The sequence below is a fragment of the Sus scrofa genome, chromosome 11 (assembly GCF_054392235.1).
Source record: "Sus scrofa isolate SSC_HxYL_T2T_F1_AM1 chromosome 11, Sscrofa_HxYL_maternal_Yorkshire_Landrace_v2.0, whole genome shotgun sequence".
Classification (NCBI taxonomy): domain Eukaryota; kingdom Metazoa; phylum Chordata; class Mammalia; order Artiodactyla; family Suidae; genus Sus; species Sus scrofa.
The window spans coordinates 14,607,603-14,629,505 of NC_139393.1; the positions used below are offsets into that span (position 1 = coordinate 14,607,603).

General features: G+C 44.2%; 1 protein-coding gene across 2 annotated transcripts in view; it reads left to right on the forward strand.

The window, feature by feature from the left end:
* The first annotated feature begins 462 nt into the window (after positions 1-462).
* The window catches only part of FREM2 (FRAS1 related extracellular matrix 2), a 153,690-nt gene continuing 132,249 nt past the window's right edge, over positions 463-21,903 (forward strand). For both annotated transcript variants that reach the window (XR_014819169.1, XM_021065217.2), the window contains exons 1-2: positions 463-5,926; positions 16,621-16,710. Coding sequence is in view for 1 of the 2 variants with exons in the window: in XM_021065217.2 (XP_020920876.2) it covers positions 748-5,926; positions 16,621-16,710 (5,269 nt within the window). In the remaining variant the exon portion in view is untranslated. The remainder of the gene's footprint in view (positions 5,927-16,620; positions 16,711-21,903) is intronic.

The window sequence follows — 21,903 nt, forward strand, 5'->3', positions numbered from 1 at the left end:
TTCTTAGGCAAGTACGCTCCAGAGTTTCTCCCTAAACTGCTTGGGGTTTTGATTCAAACTTTGGCGACGTTGCTTTCTAACTTTCCTCCTGCGTCTGCAAGTTTCAGAGAGAAATAAGCACCCCCTGCGCGGGACCCCATGGAAGTGGGGGGATTGGGAACTAGAGTGGGGGTATTCCTGGTTCACAGGCAGCTGAAAAAAGTGAATGCAGGCGGAAGGCGCGTTCCGGCTCCGCTGCTGGAGCCCCAACCCTAGCAGCCCAGAGTCGAGCCAGTTGCCTACTTCCAGGACAACCTGTAGCGCCTTCCATCTCCTCCCCTCCGCGCGGTTTCCCCGCCTCGGCCCCGGAGCTGATTGGCAGAGGTCGCTACCCAACCCTCGACTCCGGGCCTCCACCCGGGACCGACGATTGGCCTCCTGGGAGGACTGGAGTAAGGGGGTGCGAGGGGAGGGATTTCCCTCAAAGCCCAGGGTCCCGGGACCTGGGAAGGAGTGGTTGGAGGGACTCAGTTCTCCGCGCAACCCAGCCGCGAACCGCGCTGGGCGGGTCGGGACGCTTTAGTCTCCGCGGCTGCTCCAGCCCGGACCGCGCGGAGCCACTTTCCCATCCTTCTGGTCCAGCCCCTGCTCCAGCAGGACCCTGCGGGCGGCGGGCGGAGTTCCTGGCACTTTCCGGAGGGCTCTCTTGCTCCCTGCCCCGGACTGACTGCGCTCAGGCTGACCTGTCGGAGCCCTAACACACGGACCATGCACGCAGCTCCGACCCCCGGGATCACCGCCTGCGGGCGCCATGCAGCCAACCCCACCAACTTTCAACCAATGCTTCCTCCGCCGCCCGGGCTGGTGCTGCTGCTGCTGCTTCTCCTGTCACCGGTAAGCAGCGTCCGGGCACAGCCCGCTGCCCCCCGTCGGGCGTTGCTGTCCCCGAATCTTGCGGGGGTAGCAGGGGTCCCCGCCAAAGAGGCCGTAGTCCTGGCGAACCGTGGGCTCCGGGTGCCTTTCGGCCGTGAGGTCTGGCTGGATCCGTTGCAGGACCTGGTGCTGCAGGTGCAGCCGGGGGACCGCTGCTCAGTGACCGTGCTCGACAACGATGCGCTGGCCCAGAGGCCTGGCCGCCTGAGTCCCAAGCGCTTCCCATGCGACTTTGGCGCTGGAGAGGTGCGCTACTCGCACCTGGGGGCGCGCAGCCCATCTAGGGATCGAGTCCGGCTGCAGCTGCGCTACGATGCACCGGGAGGGGCGGCAGTGCTACCCTTGGTACTGGAGGTGGAGGTGGTCTTCACCCAGCTGGAGATTGTGACTCGGAACTTGCCCCTGGTCGTGGAGGAACTGCTGGGAACCAGCAATGCCCTGGACGCGCGGTCCCTGGAATTCGCCTACCAGCCCCAGACTGAGGAGTGTCGGGTGGGCATCCTCTCCGGCTTGGGCGCGCTGCCTCGCTACGGGGAACTCCTTCACTACCCGCAGGTCCCGGGACATGCCAGCGACCGGGGCACCCAGGAACCTCTGCTGATGGATTGCAGAGCTTTCCAGGAGCTTGGCGTGCGCTACCGCCACACAGCCCCCAGTCGTTCTCCAAACAGGGATTGGGTGCCCATGGTGGTGGAGCTGCGCTCACGAGCGTCTCCCGTGGGCAGCCCTGCTTTGAAACGCGAGCACTTCCAAGTACTCGTGAGAATCCGAGGAGGGACTGAGAACACCGCGCCCAAGCCCAGTTTTGTGGCCATGATGATGATGGAGGTGGACCAGTTTGTACTGACCGCCCTGACCCCAGACATGCTGGCTGCTGAGGATGCTGAATCGCCTCCTGACCTGTTGATCTTCAATCTCACCTCTCCGTTCCAGCCTGGCCAGGGCTACCTGGTGAGTACTGATGATCGTAGCCTGCCCCTCTCCTCCTTCACTCAGAGGGATCTGCACCTTCTGAAGATTGCCTACCAGCCCCCCTTTGAGGATTCGGACCGGGAGCGTCTCTTTGAACTGGAGCTGGAGGTGGTGGACCCAGAAGGAGCAGCCTCAGATCCTTTTGCCTTCATGGTAGTGGTGAAGCCCATGAACACACTGGCTCCAGTGGTCACTCGGAACACTGGTCTCATTCTCTATGAGGGCCAGTCTCGGCCCCTCACCGGCCCTGCAGGCAGTGGACCTGACAACTTGGTCATCAGCGATGAGGATGACCTAGAGGCAGTACAGCTGGAGGTGGTGGCTGGGCTCCGACACGGTCACCTTGTCCTCCCGGGTGCCTCCAGTGGCAACTCTGCCCCTAAGACCTTTACAGTAGCTGAGCTAGCAGCCGGCCAGGTGGTCTACCATCACGATGACAAAGATGGCTCCCTAAGTGACAACCTTGTGCTTCGAATGGTGGATGGAGGGCGCAGGCACCAGGTGCAGTTCCTGTTCCCTATCACCTTAGTGCCTGTGGATGATCAGCCACCAGTCCTCAATGCCAACACAGGGCTGACACTGGCAGAGGGTGAAACTGTGCCCATCCTGCCCCAAGCTCTAAGTGCAACTGACATGGACTCGGATGATGCTCTCTTGCTCTTTGTGCTCGAGCCACCCTCCTCAACTTCAGGGCATCTGCTTCTCCGCCAAACCCATCCTCCCCAGGAGGAGGAGGGGCTTATCAGGGGTCCTTGGAGGAAACAGGGAACATTCTATGAGAAAATGGTGACAGAGTGGCGGCAGCGAGACATAACGGAGGGGAGGCTGTTCTACAGGCACTCGGGGCCCCACAGTCCTGGGCCCGTGATGGACCAGTTCACGTTTCGAGTCCAGGATAATCATGACCCCCCTAACCAGTCTGGGCCGCAGAGGTTTGTGATACGCATTCACCCCGTGGATCGCCTCCCTCCAGAGGTGGGCAGCGGCTGTCCCCTTCGGATGGTGGTACAGGAATCCCAGCTCACTCCACTGAGGAAGAAGTGGCTGCGCTACACTGACCTGGACACAGACGACCGAGAACTGCGTTACACTGTGACCCAGCCCCCGATGGACACAGATGAAAACCACTCACCAGCTCCCCTGGGCACCTTGGTCCTGACTGACAACCCTTCAGTGGTGGTGGCCCATTTTACACAGGCCCAGGTCAACCACCATAAAATTGCTTACAGGCCTCCAGATCAAGAACTGGGAGTGGCTGCCCGAGTGGCCCAGTTCCAATTCCAGGTGGAGGACCAAGCTGGGAATGTGGCTCCAGGCACCTTCACCCTGTACTTGCAGCCAGTGGATAACCAGCCACCTGAGATCCTCAACACTGGCTTCACGATTCAGGAGAAGGGCCACCACATCCTGAGTGAGACGGAACTGAGCGTGAAGGACGTAGACACTGACGTAGCCCACATCACTTTCACACTCACACAGGCACCCAGACACGGCCACGTGAAGGTGTCTGGGCAGATCCTGCGTGTGGGTGAGATTTTCCACTTGGAGGACATAAAACAGGGTCGGATTTCTTACATCCATAATGGGGCTGAGACTCTGACTGATAGCTGCTCCTTGGAGGTCAGCGACAGACACCACGTGGTGCCCATCACTCTCAGGGTGAGTGTCCGGCCAGTGGATGATGAGGTGCCCATGCTGAGCCTTCCTGACGGCACTCTGGGGTCCTATCTAGATGTTTTAGAAAATGGGGCTACTGAAATCACTGCCAACGTTATCAAGGGGACCGATGAGGGCACCGATGATTTGATGCTGACGTTCCTCTTGGAAGATCCACCCTTATATGGAGAAATCCTGGTCAACGGAGTTCCAGCCGAGCAGTTTACCCAAAGGGACATCTTGGAGGGCTCTGTTGTCTATGCCCACACCAGTGGTGAGATGGGCTTATTGCCCAAAGAGGACTCTTTTAACCTGAGTCTGTCGGACATGTCTCAAGAATGGAGAATCGGTGGTAATGCCATCCGAGGAGTTACCGTGTGGGTGACCATCCTCCCCGTTGACAACCAGGCCCCAGAGGTTTCTGTGGGTGAACGGTTTATAGTAATGGAAGGTGATAAAAGTGTTATAACCTCAATGCACATAAGTGTTGAAGATACGGATTCTCTCAACGATGACATCTTGTGCACCATCGTTATTCAGCCCACCTCGGGTTACCTTGAGAACATCTCTCCATCCCCAGGCTCTGAAAAATCAAGAGCGGGAATTGCCATAAGTGCTTTCACTCTGAAAGATCTCAGGCAGGGCCATATAAACTATGTCCAGAGTGTCCATAAAGGAGTAGAACCAGTGGAAGACAGATTCATATTTCGTTGTTCTGATGGCATTAACTTTTCAGAGAGACATTTTTTCCCCATTGTGATCATTCCTACCAATGATGAGCAGCCAGAAATATTTATGAGAGAATTTATAGTGATGGAAGGCATGAGTCTGGTGGTCGATACGCCCATCCTCAATGCTGCCGATGCTGACATTCCCCCGGATGACTTAACTTTCACTATTACCAAATTTCCTACCCACGGTCACATCATGCGCCAGCTGATAAATGGCACGATTTTGGTCGAAAGCTTCACCTTGGACCAGATCATAGAGAGTTCCAGCATTATTTATGAGCACGACGACTCTGAGACCCAGGAAGACAGTTTTGTGATTAGACTAACAGATGGAAAGCACTCTGTGGAGAAGGTGGTCCTCATTATGGTTATCCCGGTGGATGATGAGACCCCCAGAATGGCCATCAATAATGGACTGGAAATAGAAATTGGGGAAACCAAAGTGATCAATAACAAAATTTTAATGGCAACTGATTTAGATTCTGAAGACAAATCCCTGGTTTATGTTATTCGCTATGGGCCAAGACATGGCTTATTACAGATACAAAAACCTTCAGGTGTCTTTGAAAATATCACACTGGGCATGAATTTTACCCAGGATGAACTGGATAGAAACTTAATTCGGTACATCCATTTTGGGCAAGAAGGTATTCGGGATCTAATTAAATTTGATGTGACTGATGGAATAAACGCCCTCATAGATCGATACTTTTATGTGTCCGTTGGGAGCCTGGACATTGTCTTCCCTGATGTGATAAGCAAGGGCGTGTCCTTGAAGGAAGGTGGTAAGGTCACCCTCACCACAGACTTACTAAGCACGAGTGACTTGAACAGTCCTGATGAAAACTTAGTTTTTACCATCACCAGGGCGCCCATGAGAGGTCACTTAGAATGCTCAGACCAGCCTGGAGTGTCCATCATGTCTTTCACTCAGCTCCAGCTGGCGGGCAACAAAATCTCCTACATCCACACAGCAGATGATGAGGTGAAGATGGACAGCTTTGAGTTCCAAGTCACTGACGGACGGAACCCCGTCTTCCGGACATTTCGTATCTCCATCAGCGATGTGGACAACAAAAAGCCAGTGGTCACCATCCAGCACCTGGTTGTCAGCGAAGGTGAGAACAAGCTGATCACCCCCTTCGAACTCACTGTGGAAGACAGAGATACCCCAGACAAACTCCTGAAATTCACTCTCACCCAGGTGCCCGTTCATGGTCAACTCCTATTCAACAACACCAGACCTGCCATGATTTTCACCAAGCAAGACTTGAATGAAAACTTAATCAGCTACAGACATGATGGCACTGAAACACGTGAAGACAGCTTCTCCTTCACAGTGACCGATGGTTCCCATACGGAGTTCTATGTTTTTCCTGATACAGTATTTGAAACAAGGAGACCCCAAGTGATGAAGATCCAGATCTTAGCTGTTGACAATAGTGTCCCCCAAATCGCAGTGAACAAAGGGGCCTCTACGCTTCGCTCTCTGGCTACCGGCCACTTGGGGTTCATGATCACAAGCAAAGTGTTGAAAGTGGAGGATAGAGACAGCCCACAGTTTTCTCTTAGGTTTATTGTGACAGAAGCTCCTCGACATGGATATCTCCTCAACCTGGGTGAAGGCAACCACAGCGTCACTCAGTTTACACAAGGTATGGTTCACTTTTTCTTTTTCTTTCTTCTTTTTTAAAGTTATTTTTTAGGGACTCACCTGTGGTATATGGAAGTTCCCAGGTCGGGGATCGAATCGGAGCTGCGGCTGCCAGCCTATGCCACCAGCCACAGCCACAGCAACACCAGATCCAAGCCATGTCTGCAACCTCCATGGTCTATAGCTGATGGCAGTGCTGGATCCTTAACCCACTGAATGAGGGCAGGGATCGAACTGGCATCCTCATGGATACTTGTCAAGTTCTTAACCTGCTGAGCCACAGTGGGAACTTCTCACTTTTCTTTCTTTATCATCAAAGGTATTCCACGTCTTATGTCTTGAGATGTGGCTGTCACTGAGAACTTTGTACATAGGGCATTAAATTCGAGTTCAAGGAAAGGGAAGGAAAAGGAAATAAAGGGGAGGTGAAAATACAGAGTCTCTTTTGCAGGGGAACAGCTCCCTTCTTGCTGGAGATCCCATTGCAGGGACCTTCATGACAAGGAGTGTCATGTTCTGAAAATACGAGATAAGCTGCCAAAGAAGGAGCTCAACTTTGATGAAGAGAATCTGAAGCAGGCTTTCCAGCTCTGCTCTTTCCCACACCTGTCCTCTGAGCAACTGATTTGTATGCTGCAGACAGTAAATGAAGCATGTTAGCTAGCATCTTAATGAAAGAGGTGCTTTCTGAACTTTATGTAACTTCATAACTAAAGTAAAAAGATGCATTTATATATATTGACTTTATAGATTTTCTATTTTTAGAAGAGTTCATGACTTAGCCTAACACCTGTCCAAAGACATAATAGGTAAACAGCTGTCTAGATTTAGAAGAATTATGTGTAAAGGGCATGTTACTATGATCCACACAAGAAAAGAAATATTTTTAAGGATGTAGAAGAAGACAGTCCAAACCTAAGTAGCAGAAAGAGGAAATTATTATTTTGTCATTTCAGACCTCCCTCTGCCCAGTTGCAAACCCAATAGCACACACCCCTACCTCAGGCATCTGCATGCTTGAGGCTAAGGCATTTGTCTAGCCTCGATTTTCTTTCCGTGGGGACATAGTCTGAGACAGGAAGGGCAGGTGACCTGTGCAGAGTTACTCAGTGACTAAAGGGAGAAGCCCATTCAACGTGCTGGCTTGGGAGTTAGAGCTCTGTTTTCTAGAACGTGTGACTTTCATTACAAACAGCTTTGGGTTGCTTTCATGAAAATCTCACCTTGTCAGCATGGAAACCAGATCTATCCTGTGGGGGCTCTGTGGAGAGAGATGGAGTTAAAGCCCAGGGCATCCCAGGGGGGGTGTTCTTTTCCCGAAACAGTGTCGTGCTCTTCGATAACAACGGCTTCACTAAACAGGGATGTCATACAGTGTCGTGTCAAAGTAAACGGCTTCTCTGTTTGAGAAGCTGGCAAGTAGCCCCACACCTCAGCCTCCTGATTCTTGGCTGAAAGCCTGAATAGATCCTAGGGCCTAAGGGACAGGAAAACCTCAGAGTGCCAAGTGTCATGCCAGACCCGCAGGAAACTCTTGTGTGAAGGCTTTCTAAGGAGAGAGATGCCTGCAATCATAGGCTGGTTTCTTGTCATGGACAGGGAAGAGGCTGAAAGGAATATGTTAGAGGATCGAAAACGTTACCCTAGTGGATAAGCAATGAGGCCCTGCTGTCGAGCACAGGAAACTATATCCAGTCACTTGTGATGGAACATGATGGAGGAGAATGGGAGAAAAAGAATGAACGTATGTGTGTAACCAGGTCACTTTGCTGTACAGCCGAAATTGACAGAACATCGTAAATCAACTATAGTAAAATTTTTTAAACATAAAATAAAAAGGCTTTATACTGAAGGAAAGAAAGAAATTAAGAAAGAAATTGAGAAAGAAAGAAAAAGAAATTAAGAAAGAAAATGTTACCTCAAACTATTCCTCTGACCAGAAAAAAAGAACTGGTTTTAAAGATTTTTTTAAGATAATTTTTTAGATGAAAGTAGGCAAATTATTTAATTCTGTGGACCAAATCCAATAACTCAGAGTATTGGGATATTATTTCCTAAATGGGAGCCATAAAATTATGCTATTTCATTCTCTGTAGGTCTCACTGGCTTAGAGTCACCATGATTATTTTTTACAATCAGTTGTAAAGACAGAGTGGTTGTTAAGTTTCTCCTAAAAAGTAAAGATACATTTTAAGTTACATTTTAAGAGGAATCATCACGTTCCAATAAGAATCCAAATATTGACTAAGAAAATTGTTGATATTTAATCACACAGGATTCATTTCAACAAGTCGAGGCTGGAGTTTGGTTCGTAGGAGTTATTTATGGAAATTAGATAAGTGAGTCAAAATGAAAAAAGCTCCATTACAGAGCTACAGTGGCTGCTCTTGCAGTAGAAGAAAGATAAAAGCAATGTCTAAAGTAACTATGCTATCTTTGTTTTTGTTTTGTCACAAAGAGATAAACTAAACTGTATTTCGATGGATTTTCAATGCACTAAGTCAACTTAGCACATATGGCAAAGGGAGATTATTGTCAGATAGAATGACTGAATGGTCCCTAGGAGAAAAAAAAAAAAAAACACATTTCTAAAACTTATTAAATTTCATTATTATGAAAAATTAACAAGGTAGAATTAGACAGATTGGGGAAATTATTTAGTTAATATCAAACTTTGCTTTTACATCAAAGTATCCCTTCCTGCTCCCTCCACCTCAGATCTAAATCACTTGTCTCAAGTACCTGGATTTTTTTTTTTTTTCTGTACAAGAAATACATAATAATATCTGGTGGGCGATGTCGCAGACATGTTTTTCCAATCTTCTTGCTTGATCATCTGTCAAGAGACATGTTTTTCCAATCTTCTTGCTTGATCATCCACCCATAGCCCCTCCTCACGTGATCTCATCAAAAGTAATATAAAAGCAGTGTGGTTTCTTGGGGCGGGGATCTCGGTTTCAGAGACCTTGAGTCCTCCAGTTCCCACCTTTACTGTCTCTGTGTTTTGTTTTGTGTTGGCGTTTTGTTTTGTGTTGGTTTTTTCCTTAAGTTCCAGAGCACCTGTTCTTCAGCCTCATCCTGCTGAGCTGGTCTCGGCAAGTGGCGCCCAACGTGGGGCGGACAAATAGGCAGGTACGCAGAACAAGGGACCGCGACTACAGCGGGAATTTTTATTCATTGTAAGTGATGTGGGGCCCTGAGAAGAAGGGAGGAATTTTGCGTGGCCATGCTAAAGAAATCCTGTGGATACGTTCCTTTTTTCAGGTATTTACGGCGTAAAGGGGGAAATAAGGTAATTGCAGGAAACTATAGTCCTTACATTTGTTAGTTAGGACAACTCCTTAAAAAAGGGGGTGCAAAAATAAGTGAAAGTAAGCTTTTGGAACTTTTCCAGACTATTGAGAAACATTGTGACTGGTTTCTTACATTAGAAACATTAGATTTAAGGATATGGGAAAGCATAGGAATGGAACTTAGGATATTGCATGATGAGGGCATTCCAATTCCTGGGTCTATTTGGAGTACTTACTTGGAGCTTAATTAAATCAGTTTTAGACCCTCTACAGACGACGGAGGACTTAAAGGAGGAAGAAGAAGGGGAGTTTACACCTTTGTTGGAAGAACTAAATATACAGTCCCTGAACAAAATTATCATAGAGAATATTTGGCTCCTGAGCCTTCGGCTCCAATTTTTGATTCTGATATTCCTCAATTGCCTCCTATTAGGAGTGAGGTGACGAGGACTCGTCAAGCCTCTACTTCTAGGGTTGCAAAGAAAATGAGCGCTGTCCATGAACACCATCTATCATCCCTTCAACAGGGGATATTACAGACTCGAAGGGAAGGCGATTTGGACGCCATACATTTAGCCGTTCCAGTAACTGTCGGGGAGACAGCAGCTCCAGGCATTGATCCCGCCAACCCTGATGGAGTTTGAGTTCATTCATGAGCCCTTTCCTTTTAAAATTCTTAAAGAATTAAAACAGGCCGTTCAAAAGTGTGGTGTTAATTCTCCCTTTACAAAGGGAATCATGCAGGGAGCAGCTGAAGGAAATCGTATGATTGCTGCTGATTGGCATAACTTAACCCGTGGTGTGGTATCACCTAGTGAATATTTACAATTTAAGTCTTGGTGGCAAGATCATGCCCAAATTACTGCTCATCGTAATCAGGCTCGAAATCTTCGAATTACAATGGAACAATTGTTAGGGACTGGTCCTTGGAGTAATCCCCAAGATCAAATGAGAATGAATGATTTAGCTATTGAACAGATTAGGCAGTGTTGCTTAATGGCATGGGATAAAATTGAATCTAAGGGTCTAATAAATACTTCTTTTCAAAAGATCCTACAAAGCCCTAACGAACCTTATACCGAATTTCTAGCTCGTTTACGAGAGGCATTAAAATGACAAATTACTAACTCTGAGGTGTCTGATACTATTTTTCAATTGTTAGCATATGAAAATGCAAATACTGATTGCAAAAAGGCCATAGGATTTTTAAAAGGAAAAGCTAACATTGCTGAATATATTAAAGCCTGTCAGGGAGTGGGGACGGCATCCTTTAAGGCCTCAATGTTAGTCCAAGCAATGGCTAATTTGAAGAAAGCCTCTTACTCCAAATAATGACAGGCTGGAGTTTCGCTTAAGGTCAGGTGAAACCAGTTGATATGGGGATGCCTGAAAGGACTTTATGTACCTTCAAGAGAATGAAAAATCAAATTCATTGGAATATATGCAGGACTATGGAGGGGGTCATACTGCTTAATGGTTCCTATGGAACTGTAGGGGATTGGTCCCCTAAGGGGAAGCCGATTCCTGTCTGTATGAGCCATCAACTTCTGTGTTCTGTTAATGAATTACTCTCTTGGACAGTCTCTAGCCAATCAGGCCAACAAGAAAAAAAATTTTTTTAAATTAAAAAAGAAAAAAATACAATGTCTTCGAAACTGCTCAAATCAAAGCTGGGGCCAATGAAGGGAATGATGCTATAAATGCCAGAGGCAAATTAGAAGAGATAGAACAAGATTCCCCACAGGGTGTCAGGTGGTTTCTATGGGTGATCCCATTCGGTTTGTTGATGAGGGAGAGAACCACAACTGGCATAGAAATCATTTTGTTACTTGTATAGTAGAGGGATTAAAAGCCTTCACGAGTAAAGCCCGTTAAAAACTATCGGAGGTTTACTAGGGGAACAAGAGAGTCCATCAACTTTCTTAGACTCAGAAAGGCATTGAGAAAACATATACCAAGGAACCCAGAAACAATGGAGAGCCAAATAATTCTTAAGGATAAATTCATAGCTCAATCGCTGCCGGATATATGGAGAAAGCTCCAAAAATTGGCTTTTGGCCCTGATCAGGACCTGGAGCACCTCCTCAGAGTAGCAACTCAAATATGTTATAATCGGGGCCAGGAAGAATGAAAGGAGAACAAGAAGAGAAAAGGCTGAGGCTCTAGTTACAGCACTAGAGGGAGTCAACCTGGGAGCTTCCAAGGTGAGAGGACTAGGGCAGAGACCTATGCCCGGAGCCTGTTTCCTCTATGGAAAAGAGGGATCCTTTAAATGGGAATGTCCTTAGACTCAGCTGTGCCCCATATGTTGGGGAGATCACTGGAAGAGGGACTGCCCCTGAAGACGAAGGTCTCTGTGGTGGACCCCTCAGGCCCAGGATCAAGACTGACGGGACATTTCCATAATGGCCCCTGTCCTTATCACCACTTAGGAGCCACTTTTTAGTCCTCCCTTCCAATCCCGGGCCCCTCCCTCATGAATCTGCCACATTCATGTTTCTGGCAAGCCGGTTACAAAATTTTTACACAACCTTTGAGTTGTGACTGGGAATCCATTTTCTTTTCTCAATGCCTTTCTGATTGTTCCAGAGTCCAACTCATCTTTTAGAAAGACATTTTGTAAGAGGTTAAAGCCTCAATTCACATGGCAATGGAAGACTTCCCATGTGGCTCACAACATAACTACTCGGCAATCCCTCACATTTTATTTTTGTGTAGTATGTTAATTATGAGCAAAATGATAGTGTATGTCAGTCAAATACAAAGCTTTCCTTTTATTAGTATTAAAACCTGGTGATTGATGCATAAGCTCATGGAAATTATCAGGTTAATCTGAACAATATATTAGTTCCTTTCAGCTCACAATCTGTTTTTTCACAGACCATGGTTAATAGAATGCCCCCAAAAATAAAAAAATAAATAAATAAAAAAAGAGAGGGGAGGAATATATGCCAATGGAGCCTCATCAAGGTTTCTGCATTTCCTTGACTAAGACCTTACTATTACAAAATCTAAATGTTGTATTCCTGATGTTCATAGAATGTGTCTCATTCCCTGCTGGATTTTCAACAGTAGATTCATGAGCTGTCCTATCCAGCTCCAACTTTTGGAGCTGCCTTGTGGAACCAGCTGACCTCCTCCTCCTGGTGAAAATGTTTCTTTCGCCGTATTCATTGTGATCTTGATCCTTTTATTCAGACCCTGTATAATTAATGGTATTTCTTGCTTCATTACATCTTGATTAAGAGCTATCAATGTTCAAATGTTGATAGAAGGGGTGTCCAAAGCAATGTATCAAGGCCCACTTGACCATCCCATGAGTGGAGACCTAACTGCTTTCCCTAACGACGCCCCTTTTCAGCAGGAAGAAGTTAGAGCGATCATCGCCCCTTTTCCCACAGTTAGAGTCTCCAACTCGGGGATGGGGATTGAGAATATGGGCTTTGATACATTCTTTGATGTGGCTATCCATTAACATTTGTAACTTAAGGGTCGCATAGAACCCCAACTGCTACAGAGTTTACAGTTATTACCCCGTGGAACCATCCTCTGCTACCACATCATAGTCAAGAAGTCTGCATCCACGGCTGACATGGACACCTGGGAGGCTGTGCAGCACCTCGAGAATCCCCTCATGGTTGAGTTCCAGAGACTCCCTTTGCCATCGTCAGAGAGCACTGAGCCCTGCTCTGGCCACCCCTGGAAACTGGTCAGTCTAAGCACGGCTGAAGCCCGAGGAGTTCCACATGAGACCGAACTTGGACTCGTGTTCTGTCTATAGATGCACAAAGTGAGCGATTTAAGAAGTAATGAAGAAAAGAAGTTGCAAGGTCTATTTTTGCCCTCCTGCAAAAACAAAAAGGGGGAGATGTCGTGAGACATGTTTTTCCAATCTTCTTGCTTGAGCATCTGTCAAGAGACATGTTTTTCCAATCTTCTTGCTTGATCATCCACCCATAGCCCCTCCTCACGTGTTCTCATCAAAAGAGTAATAGAAAAGCAGTGTAGTTTCTTGAGGCGGGGATCTTGGTTTCAGAGACCTTGAGTCCCCCGGTTCCCACCTTTACTGTCTCTGTGTTTTGTTTTGTGTTGGCATTTTGTTTTGTGTTGGTTTTTTCCTTAAGTTCCAGAGCACCCATTCTTCAGCCCCATCCTGCTGAGCTGGTCTCGGCAGGGAGATAATTTATAAATGACTTACGGAAACTTCCTCTAAGCTAACGAGTTTGTGGTTACCAAGAGTGTCAATGAATTTCGAATTTAAAAAAAAAAAAATGAAATGATTGTGTACATAAACTAAAATAAATTTGATACATGTTTAACAATGGAAAATCTAGCTAATTATTAGAAGTTTACTTAAAGAGGATAACATTTTGGCTACTAAGTTTTTACCTTCCTAATACTTCTGTGCCGTAAGAAGTATGGCTTATTTTTATATATATGTTTATAATGTGTTTATTATTTGGAGAGATACCTAATCTGTAAGTGTTATGATTAAAGTCTTACTTGAGATTTTAAAAAACCATCCGTTTTGAACCATGCATTAGTAACAGAATCATGAAAAGGGCTTTAGTTTCATCTAACCAATAGCTCAGGCCTAACCTGGGGGAAAAATTTGACACATGAATGTCATATTGAATTCATGTTCTCATTACTTTAAAAAAGAAAAGTTCTTTTTTTGTTTTGTTATTTTTAATTAAAGAATAATCGATTTACAATGTTGTACCAATTTCTGCTGTACAGCAAAGTGACTCAGTCATACATATATATATATATACACACACATACATGCTTTTTTTTTTTTTTTTTGTCTTTTGTCTTTTTAGGGCCGCACCAGCGGCATATGGAGGTTCCCAGGCTAGCGGCCTAATCAAAGCTGTAGTTGCTGGCCTACACCACAGCCACAGCAAGGCAGGATCCGAGCCACATCTGCAACCTACAGCACAGCCCACAGCATCGCCGGATCCTTAACCCACTGAGCAAGGCCAGGGACTGAACCCACAACCTCGTGGTTCCTAGTCAGATTTGTTTCCACTGTACCATAGTGGGAACTCCTATACATGCTTTTTTAAAATATTCTTTTTCCATCATGGTCTATCCCAGGAGATTGGATTCTAGTTCCCTATGCTGTATAGTAGCACCTCATTTCTTATCCATCCTAAATGCGAGAGTTTGCATCTGCTAACCTCAGACTCTCCGTCCATCCCACTTTCTTTCGCCTCCATCTTGGCTACCCCAAGTCTGTTCTCTATGTCAGTGAGTCTGTTTCTCTTCTGTTTGTGCCATATTTTAGATTCCACATATTAGTGATATCATATGGTATTTGCCTTTGTCTTTCTGCCTTATTTCACTTCGTATGATAATCTTTAGTTGCATCCTAAAAAAGAAAAGTTCTTAAAAATCAATCTTGAAGTAGTGATTGAGTTCAGTGATACTGTCTCCCAAGTAACCATTGTCTTTGTTTAAAAAACATTAATACAGAGATTGAGTGGGTTTTTGTGGGGTTTTTTTTTTTTTTTTTCTTATGGTAGAGCCTTTACATTTTCTTATAGCATTGATAAAGGAGAGAGAACATTGGAGAAAAGTCTTCCCCACATGACCAGAGAATGTTGTCTTTATGCTAAGGACTGAGAGTCAGTGCAGAGTTCACTTCACTCCTTAACTGATAAACTAGAGGTTGCAGAAGTTTAGCTGTAAAGTAAACAGGTAAAGAGCTGTGCGGGGGCTTCACTCCTCTCCCCTGCAGAAGCAGCATCCCTTTGAAGGGAGAGATGCAAGTCCTGGTCACCAGACCTCTGGGCTCTTTCACTTTAGATTAAGAAACATTTGAGCCTTTACTGATTGTTAGACCCTGAGCAAAGGCCTGTGGGGAGTTAAGGTGAAAAAAAAAAAAAAAAACCTCTGGAAATTTTCAGTCTCCCTCAGAAGATAGCCATGCAGAAAGAGGTGGAATTTGGGGAAATTAGAGTTGAATTAGAAATGAAATGCATGGAGTTCCTGTGGTGGCACAGTGTAAACAAATCGTCGAGGATTAGGCCTTGCCTGAGCTGTGTAGGTTGCAGATATGCTATGGATTCCACATTGCTGTGGCTGTGGTGTAGGCTGGCAGCTGTAGCTCCTATTTGACCCCTAGCCTTGGAACTTCCCTATGCCGTGTGTATGGCCCTAAAAAGAAATGAAATGCAAAGGGAGAACAAAACATCTTGAATTCGCCTCTCCTTTAAGTATCTCTGTTAACAAGAAAGTACTGTTAACTATTAAATCAGGTTTCCCCCCGCAAATGCCTAATTGTAAGCAAGTCACCTTTCAAAACTGTGTGAGCCAAGGTAAGTCACATCTATAAAGCAGAGCTATACAAATACTCTATATAGTAGTACTTTGGATCACTTGATACTATTCTTTCATAAAATCCTTTTCTTATGCATAATGCCTTTAAACTCCATGGCATGATCTTACTAGAGATCTCAGAAGATGAATAAACCATAGAAAACACATGAGACAAACATTTCGTACCATTGTAGAAGCAATTTTACCTACAATCTTGATTTTATGCAGCCTTGGAAGTAACTACTTAGAGATAGGCCCAGATCAAATAGCTCAGATCTATTGAGAATATCACAGAACAGAATGATGTTTGCTTTCTTATGTTGTCTGTGTAGCATCATGAAGGAGAGAAACTGATAAAATGGATGAATCCGTTTTTAAAGTTGCATTTTTGTCCAGGCTAAAAACACATTATGCCAATCAATTTGATAGCTAGAATAGAAAGCATTAGAAAAGCAGAATAACTTTTCATTCTGAATAAAGTTTCAGCTTTTTATTGAACATTTTCTGTTATAAGTTCTCTGGTGACATTGAGTCATGATAGTAATTTCAATCTGTGGGAGTTAAAGAAAAAACATGTCCTTCATTAAAAAAAAAATGTGGAGCATTTAAAAACAGACTGCTATACCACAAGAGGTAAGAAAAGTTAGCTTGAAGTTAAGCAGGAGAACCTCTTTCCTGTTAGGGCCAGTGGGGCAGGGAGGCAAGTGGTGCGATTTTGATAGCGCCAGGAAATCTACCATGCCTCAGAATATCCCCCTTTGCACCTGTCATGGAGTCTGACATTCCACATTGAGACAGACACTCCTCTGGTGCATGAACATGCAAATGCCATTGGGAGGAGTAACGCTTTCCTATTATTATAACCTAACTCTTGCACTCTATCTGTGGAAGGGATCAGATTTCCAAGGGACAGCCGAAATCAAGGGGCTTAGAGATCTGAGGCGTAAGATAGTGCTGTTTCCATTAGGAGAGGAAGGACATTAAACATGGTTCAGAACAGTAACAGTTGATAGCATTGGACATGAGTCACCAGTTTTGCCCTAGCAATTGATCATCTTGTTATTTGGTTATTTTCTAGCTGACATTGACGACCTGAAAATATGCTATGTTTTAAGAGAAGGGGCTAATGCCACAAGTGACGTATTCCATTTTACAGTTGAAGACGGTGGTAAGTATCCCCTCTCCTGTTAGTATAAACAAGGAGAGTGACTTTTATGCATTGCTCTTTGGCAGCTTTGTGACAAGGAATCTGTATCAGGTATCAGTTTACGCTCACCTCAACTTATAAAGTGAATTTGGTATTTGCTGTAGAACGTCTTCCATTCTCAATCTGACATAATACTACTCTGCGGTGATTGTAAATACATGTTCTAGTTATGTTATTTTTGTCTTAGGATTTGTAAAGCACTAAAGAGAAAGGTCTATATAAATAGGATCCCCATGTCTAGTTGTTCAGAGTATGCTCTGCATGAAGCTGCCTGCTTGAGGTGCCAAGAGGATCTTGGAACCAGCCCAGCCCTTGCAAGCCATGTTTTCCTAACTAGGTGTGTCTGCCCAAAGGGGGTGCTTTTTTCTAATATGCTTGGGTGCAGACTAATGCTGGTGGATACTGCATCGCATTCGCCAAGAAGTCAGTGCTAAATAAATGTATTTCATCTATCAAGCTCAGTATGTCCAATGATTTTCTTAGGTTGGGGGATTATGTGGCTTAGTCTAGATAAACTTTTCCTTGGTGAAATCTGAACACTGCAGAGACTAGACTATGACCTGGGATCTAAGGTTCCTCAGGAACTTATTGTCATTGCTCCCCCGGAGCCCTGACTGGCACTCAGAGTCTTGAGTTCTCTTCTTAATCATGTAGACTAGGAGGAAAAGCTGGCCTCTTCTTGATTGCGCTTTAAGATGTCGTGTTCCCCCATGCTCTCAGGAGAAGCAAAAGACCCTCAGAAAGAATGTGTCCTGGTGAACAGGACACAGGAAATGAAGGGACAAGTGTGTGCGAGAGAAGAGACAGGGAGAAAGGATTCTGATTCAGTCATCTCTTTCCTTCTGGTGCTTTATAAAATCGGCACCCTATTCTGTCATCTACCTCTGAAAGGTCACATGCTTACCCTTCCTATTTTTTGAAGCATTAAATAGCCCTCGATTAAAATATCGTTGGACCTCACAGGATCACAGCTCTGAAAATGTGCTGGGTGTGTGCCAGAGAGGCCAAAAAAAAAAAAAAAAAAAAAAAAGTGTGTGAATGTGGGTACAGCTATTTGATTTCTACTATAACTTGAATAAGTTTAATGCCTTTAATTTTTTTTTTTAGTAACTAAATCATAGTTTAGTATTCTACATATTGGTAAATAAATCTTAGTGTGAAAGTGAGTTAGAAATTAACCTATAAAAAAGGAATCTGCTTAATGAATCATGCTGCCCAAATGGAAAATTCTACTGTAAGTAAACTTAAGAGTAAAATCCCGAAATAATTCAAATCTCTACCATATAACTTAAGGAATAAATTATTGGTTCAAAAAGCCATGTATATTTCTCAGAATAATTGAATAAACCTCAATGGCAAAATACGATTTCCTTTTTTTTTTTTTTTTTTTTTTTTTGTCTTTTTGGGGCCACACCCGCAGCATATGGAGGTTCCCAGGCTAGAGGTCCAATTGGAGCTGTAGCCACTGGCCTACACCACAGCCACAGCAATGTGGGATCTGAGCTGTGTCTGCAACCTACACCACAGCTCACGGCAACACCGGATCCTTAACCCACAGAATGAGGCCAGGGATCAAACCTGAAACCTCAAGATTCTTAGTCCGATTTGTTTCCACTGCACCACAACGAGAACTCCAAAAGTATGATTTTCTTTAAAATTGCCAAAAACGTTTGAAATCCAGTGTACCATTCCGAGACATTATAGCCTATTTTTTTTAAAATATATTTTTGTTTTCCCTTCTCTTTTATTCTGCATATTTCTTTCCTAGCTGGATGGAATGGTGGCATTTACTTTAAAATTGGGGTCTGTATTCAAACTTTGGAGAACATTATGCCATATCATATTTCAAAATATTAAGTGAGGAATGACTAGCTGAAGGGACTGGATTTATTTTTGGATTTGCTGACAATGTAGCTGAGCCTCTGAGGATTGTGTTTATGGAAATTGGAGCTAAATTATTTCAGGGGCTTTTTCAGAGCTAGAATTTCATGTGAGAGAGAAAAATCCCAGAGATATTGTCCTTTACCTTTCTCCTCCTTATGGACATGGCATTAGTTGGGGGACCCTGGCAGATTCTGGCAACTATCTGTGGAAAAGAATTTATCTTAATCCTCTGGTGCAAGAAAACTTCCCTTTGACAGAATAAACACAGAGACCTGCAAGATTAAAAAATAAAAAGTCACATAATGTATTTCAAAACAGTTTTAATTTGTGTACTTATTTTTTCGGATTTTTGCACTGTCTTGTAAAATATTCTAGTATTTGAACGAGAAGTACTATTTAAACTTGCAGAGTATCTTGAGTTAAATTATCTCTGGGAAGTATGAGGTTGCTTGCTTTGGGGTGGTGGTGGTGTTTTTTGGGTTTTTTTGGCCACACTTGGAGCATATGGAAGTTCCCAGGCCAGGGATCAAATCCAAGCTGCAGCTGTGACCTACACCGTAACTGTGGCAATGCTAGATCCTTAACCCGCTGCACCACAGTGGGAACTCCAAGTGTGAGGTGTTTTGGCCAACAGAAGTTTTAAAAAATCTTTGTAATATTTGTGATAAAAGAAAAAATAGATATTCTACCTTTCCACAAAAACATACTAAGGATTTTGAATTTTTTCTAACCTAGCTATTGTATCTTCTAGCAGTGTAGTCAATAATTTAATTAAAATATACTCTAAAAAGACCTATTTGATAGACTGTAATATGAACACGTATTTTCAAAATCTGCAAATTTAACAACGTAAATTTCATGAATGAGAAGGTGAGTTTATGAAGACGCGTTTGTGATGTCATTTGACACTTCTCAAAGATATGTATGTCTCAGGAATTATGGCAGGTTTTGAATCCTATGCACAAGGATTATTCTTGTTCTTCGGTTGGAACATTTAGGTCTCAGGTAACTTCTCTCCATCCACCCAGGAAGTGACAGAGCTCCCTCAAGGGTACTTACTGTTCCCATCTAAGTGATGGCAGACTTTTTGGACCAGACGGTTTGGTCACTGAATTCAACTAGAGTAATTTATTATCATTTACTGTATACATTATAGTAAGCATAGGCATAAGCCATTCCCATGAAATAAACATGGAAAATGCTTCTAGTAGTTCATACCTGAGAGGCAGGTCAAGGCACCATGGCATAAAGTCCTGTCAATTCTCTCTCCAACCCGCTGAACTCACTTTGTTCACATCAACCAGATTAATTTTAGGACAGCAAATACCTAAAGAAGTTCCTGGGACAAACCTAATCCTCAAATAATGTTAAAAATAAGATATGGCTTTTAATTTCAGGAGTCAGGGAGAGAAGATTGAGGAGAACAGAAAACTGGAATCTTTTGTTTTGGATTTAATTATATTATCATAAGAACCTGGCTAGACACGGAATCCTTCTGTTATAACGTAGTACCGGCTTAGGCCCACCCACTCACTGCAAACAGGATGGTGCTTAGGACAGTGGCTACTTTGTAGTTTTCGGAGGGCTTTGCAGCAATTACCAAATGACGGAACTAAAGTGTATACAGTGGGAGTTCCCGTCCTGATGCAGCAGAAACGAATCTGGATAGTATCCATGAGGAATCGGATGTGATCCCTGGCCTCGCTCAGTGGGGTAAGGATCCAGCCTTGCCCTGAGTCGTGGTGTAGGTTGCAGACACAGTTCAGATCTGGTGTTGCTGTGGCTGTGGTGTAGGCTGGCAGCTGTAGGTCCTAGCTATAGTTCCTAGCCTGGGAACTTCCGTATGCCACAGGTGCAGCCCTAAAAAAGCAAAAAAAAAAAAAAAAAAAAAAAAAAAGGTAAACTATCTGAAAGTAGATAATGTTAGAATTTTCACCTCAGAGAAGTCTACTGTCTTTGGGCTTAATGAATGTTGATTAATATAGTGCACACACACACCATACACCTATGCACAGATCCTTACACGTCAGGGTTTTTTTTTTTTTTTGTCTTTTGAAGATTGCTCAGTGGGTTAAGGATCTGGCATTGCCATGAGCTGTGGTATAGGTCACAGATGTGGCTCAGATCTGGCATTGCTGTGATTGTGGTGTAGGCTGGCAGCTGCAGCTCCAATTAAACCCCTAGCCTGGGAACTTCCATATGCCACAGATGCAGCCATAAAAAGCAAAACAAATAAATAAATACCCCCCAAAAATCACTTCAGGAATTCTGATGACACAGGTATACTTCCAAATGATTTGTGAAGTTGTAAACTAAGAAGAGGAAGTTGAAGAAACATCTGTGCAAATGTGCTAGGTGTCACGAAGGCTATCCTATTCCCTTTGAGACATGGCTCCACAGAAGCAAAAACTTGCAGGGCTACATATGTCACCATATAAGAAGGAGCAATCTGGAAATTACTCTCAATGCCAATAAAAATAGAACTTTTTAGTGACAGCATCAATGTCACAAAATGTCATGCGGCCTTTAAAATTCATAATTATAGCATCTGTCAGTGTAATTCTTAAAATGACTAGTAATAAATACGTGTACTGGAATATTAGTGAAAAGCATGAAAATATTATATCATAATAAGTCATCCATCTAGGTATTCTGGGACCAATCACCACATGCAAATTCATAGTTAAATACAAAAGGTCAAACTCGGGGGTTGGGAAAGGTGCTCCTGTTAGCCGTGGCTTCTTTGGAGCTTTGATGCATCAGTATGTGTGGCAGCCATCTAAGGATTTAGCTAAACCATGTTCCACTTCTTCTATTTTCACCCTTTATGTCTACTCAAGGGTAACTCAGTATAATAATAATAAAACCAACTTGGAAAATACATCCTCTTTTCTTTTCTTTCAAGGCTGCACCTGTGGTGTATGGATGTTCCCAGGCTAGGGATCATGTGTGCGGTACAGCCACAGCAGCCACCTACACCACAGCTCATGGCAATGCCATATCCTTAACCCACTGAGCAGGGCCACTGTTCCAACCCACATCCTCATGGATGCTAGTTGGGTTCTTAACCCACTGAGCCACAACAGGAACTCCTGAAAATATATCCTCCTTTGATAATTGCCTCTTTGAATTCAAATTCCAGACCTAGGACTCCAGAATTTTGTGGGAAGAAAAATGCAGGGGTCCCTTTATCCCCTTCAGAACAGCATATTTTTACCTGGTTTCTCAGCATTGAACTCTAACTTTTCTACAAAGTATCCTAAGATGAAA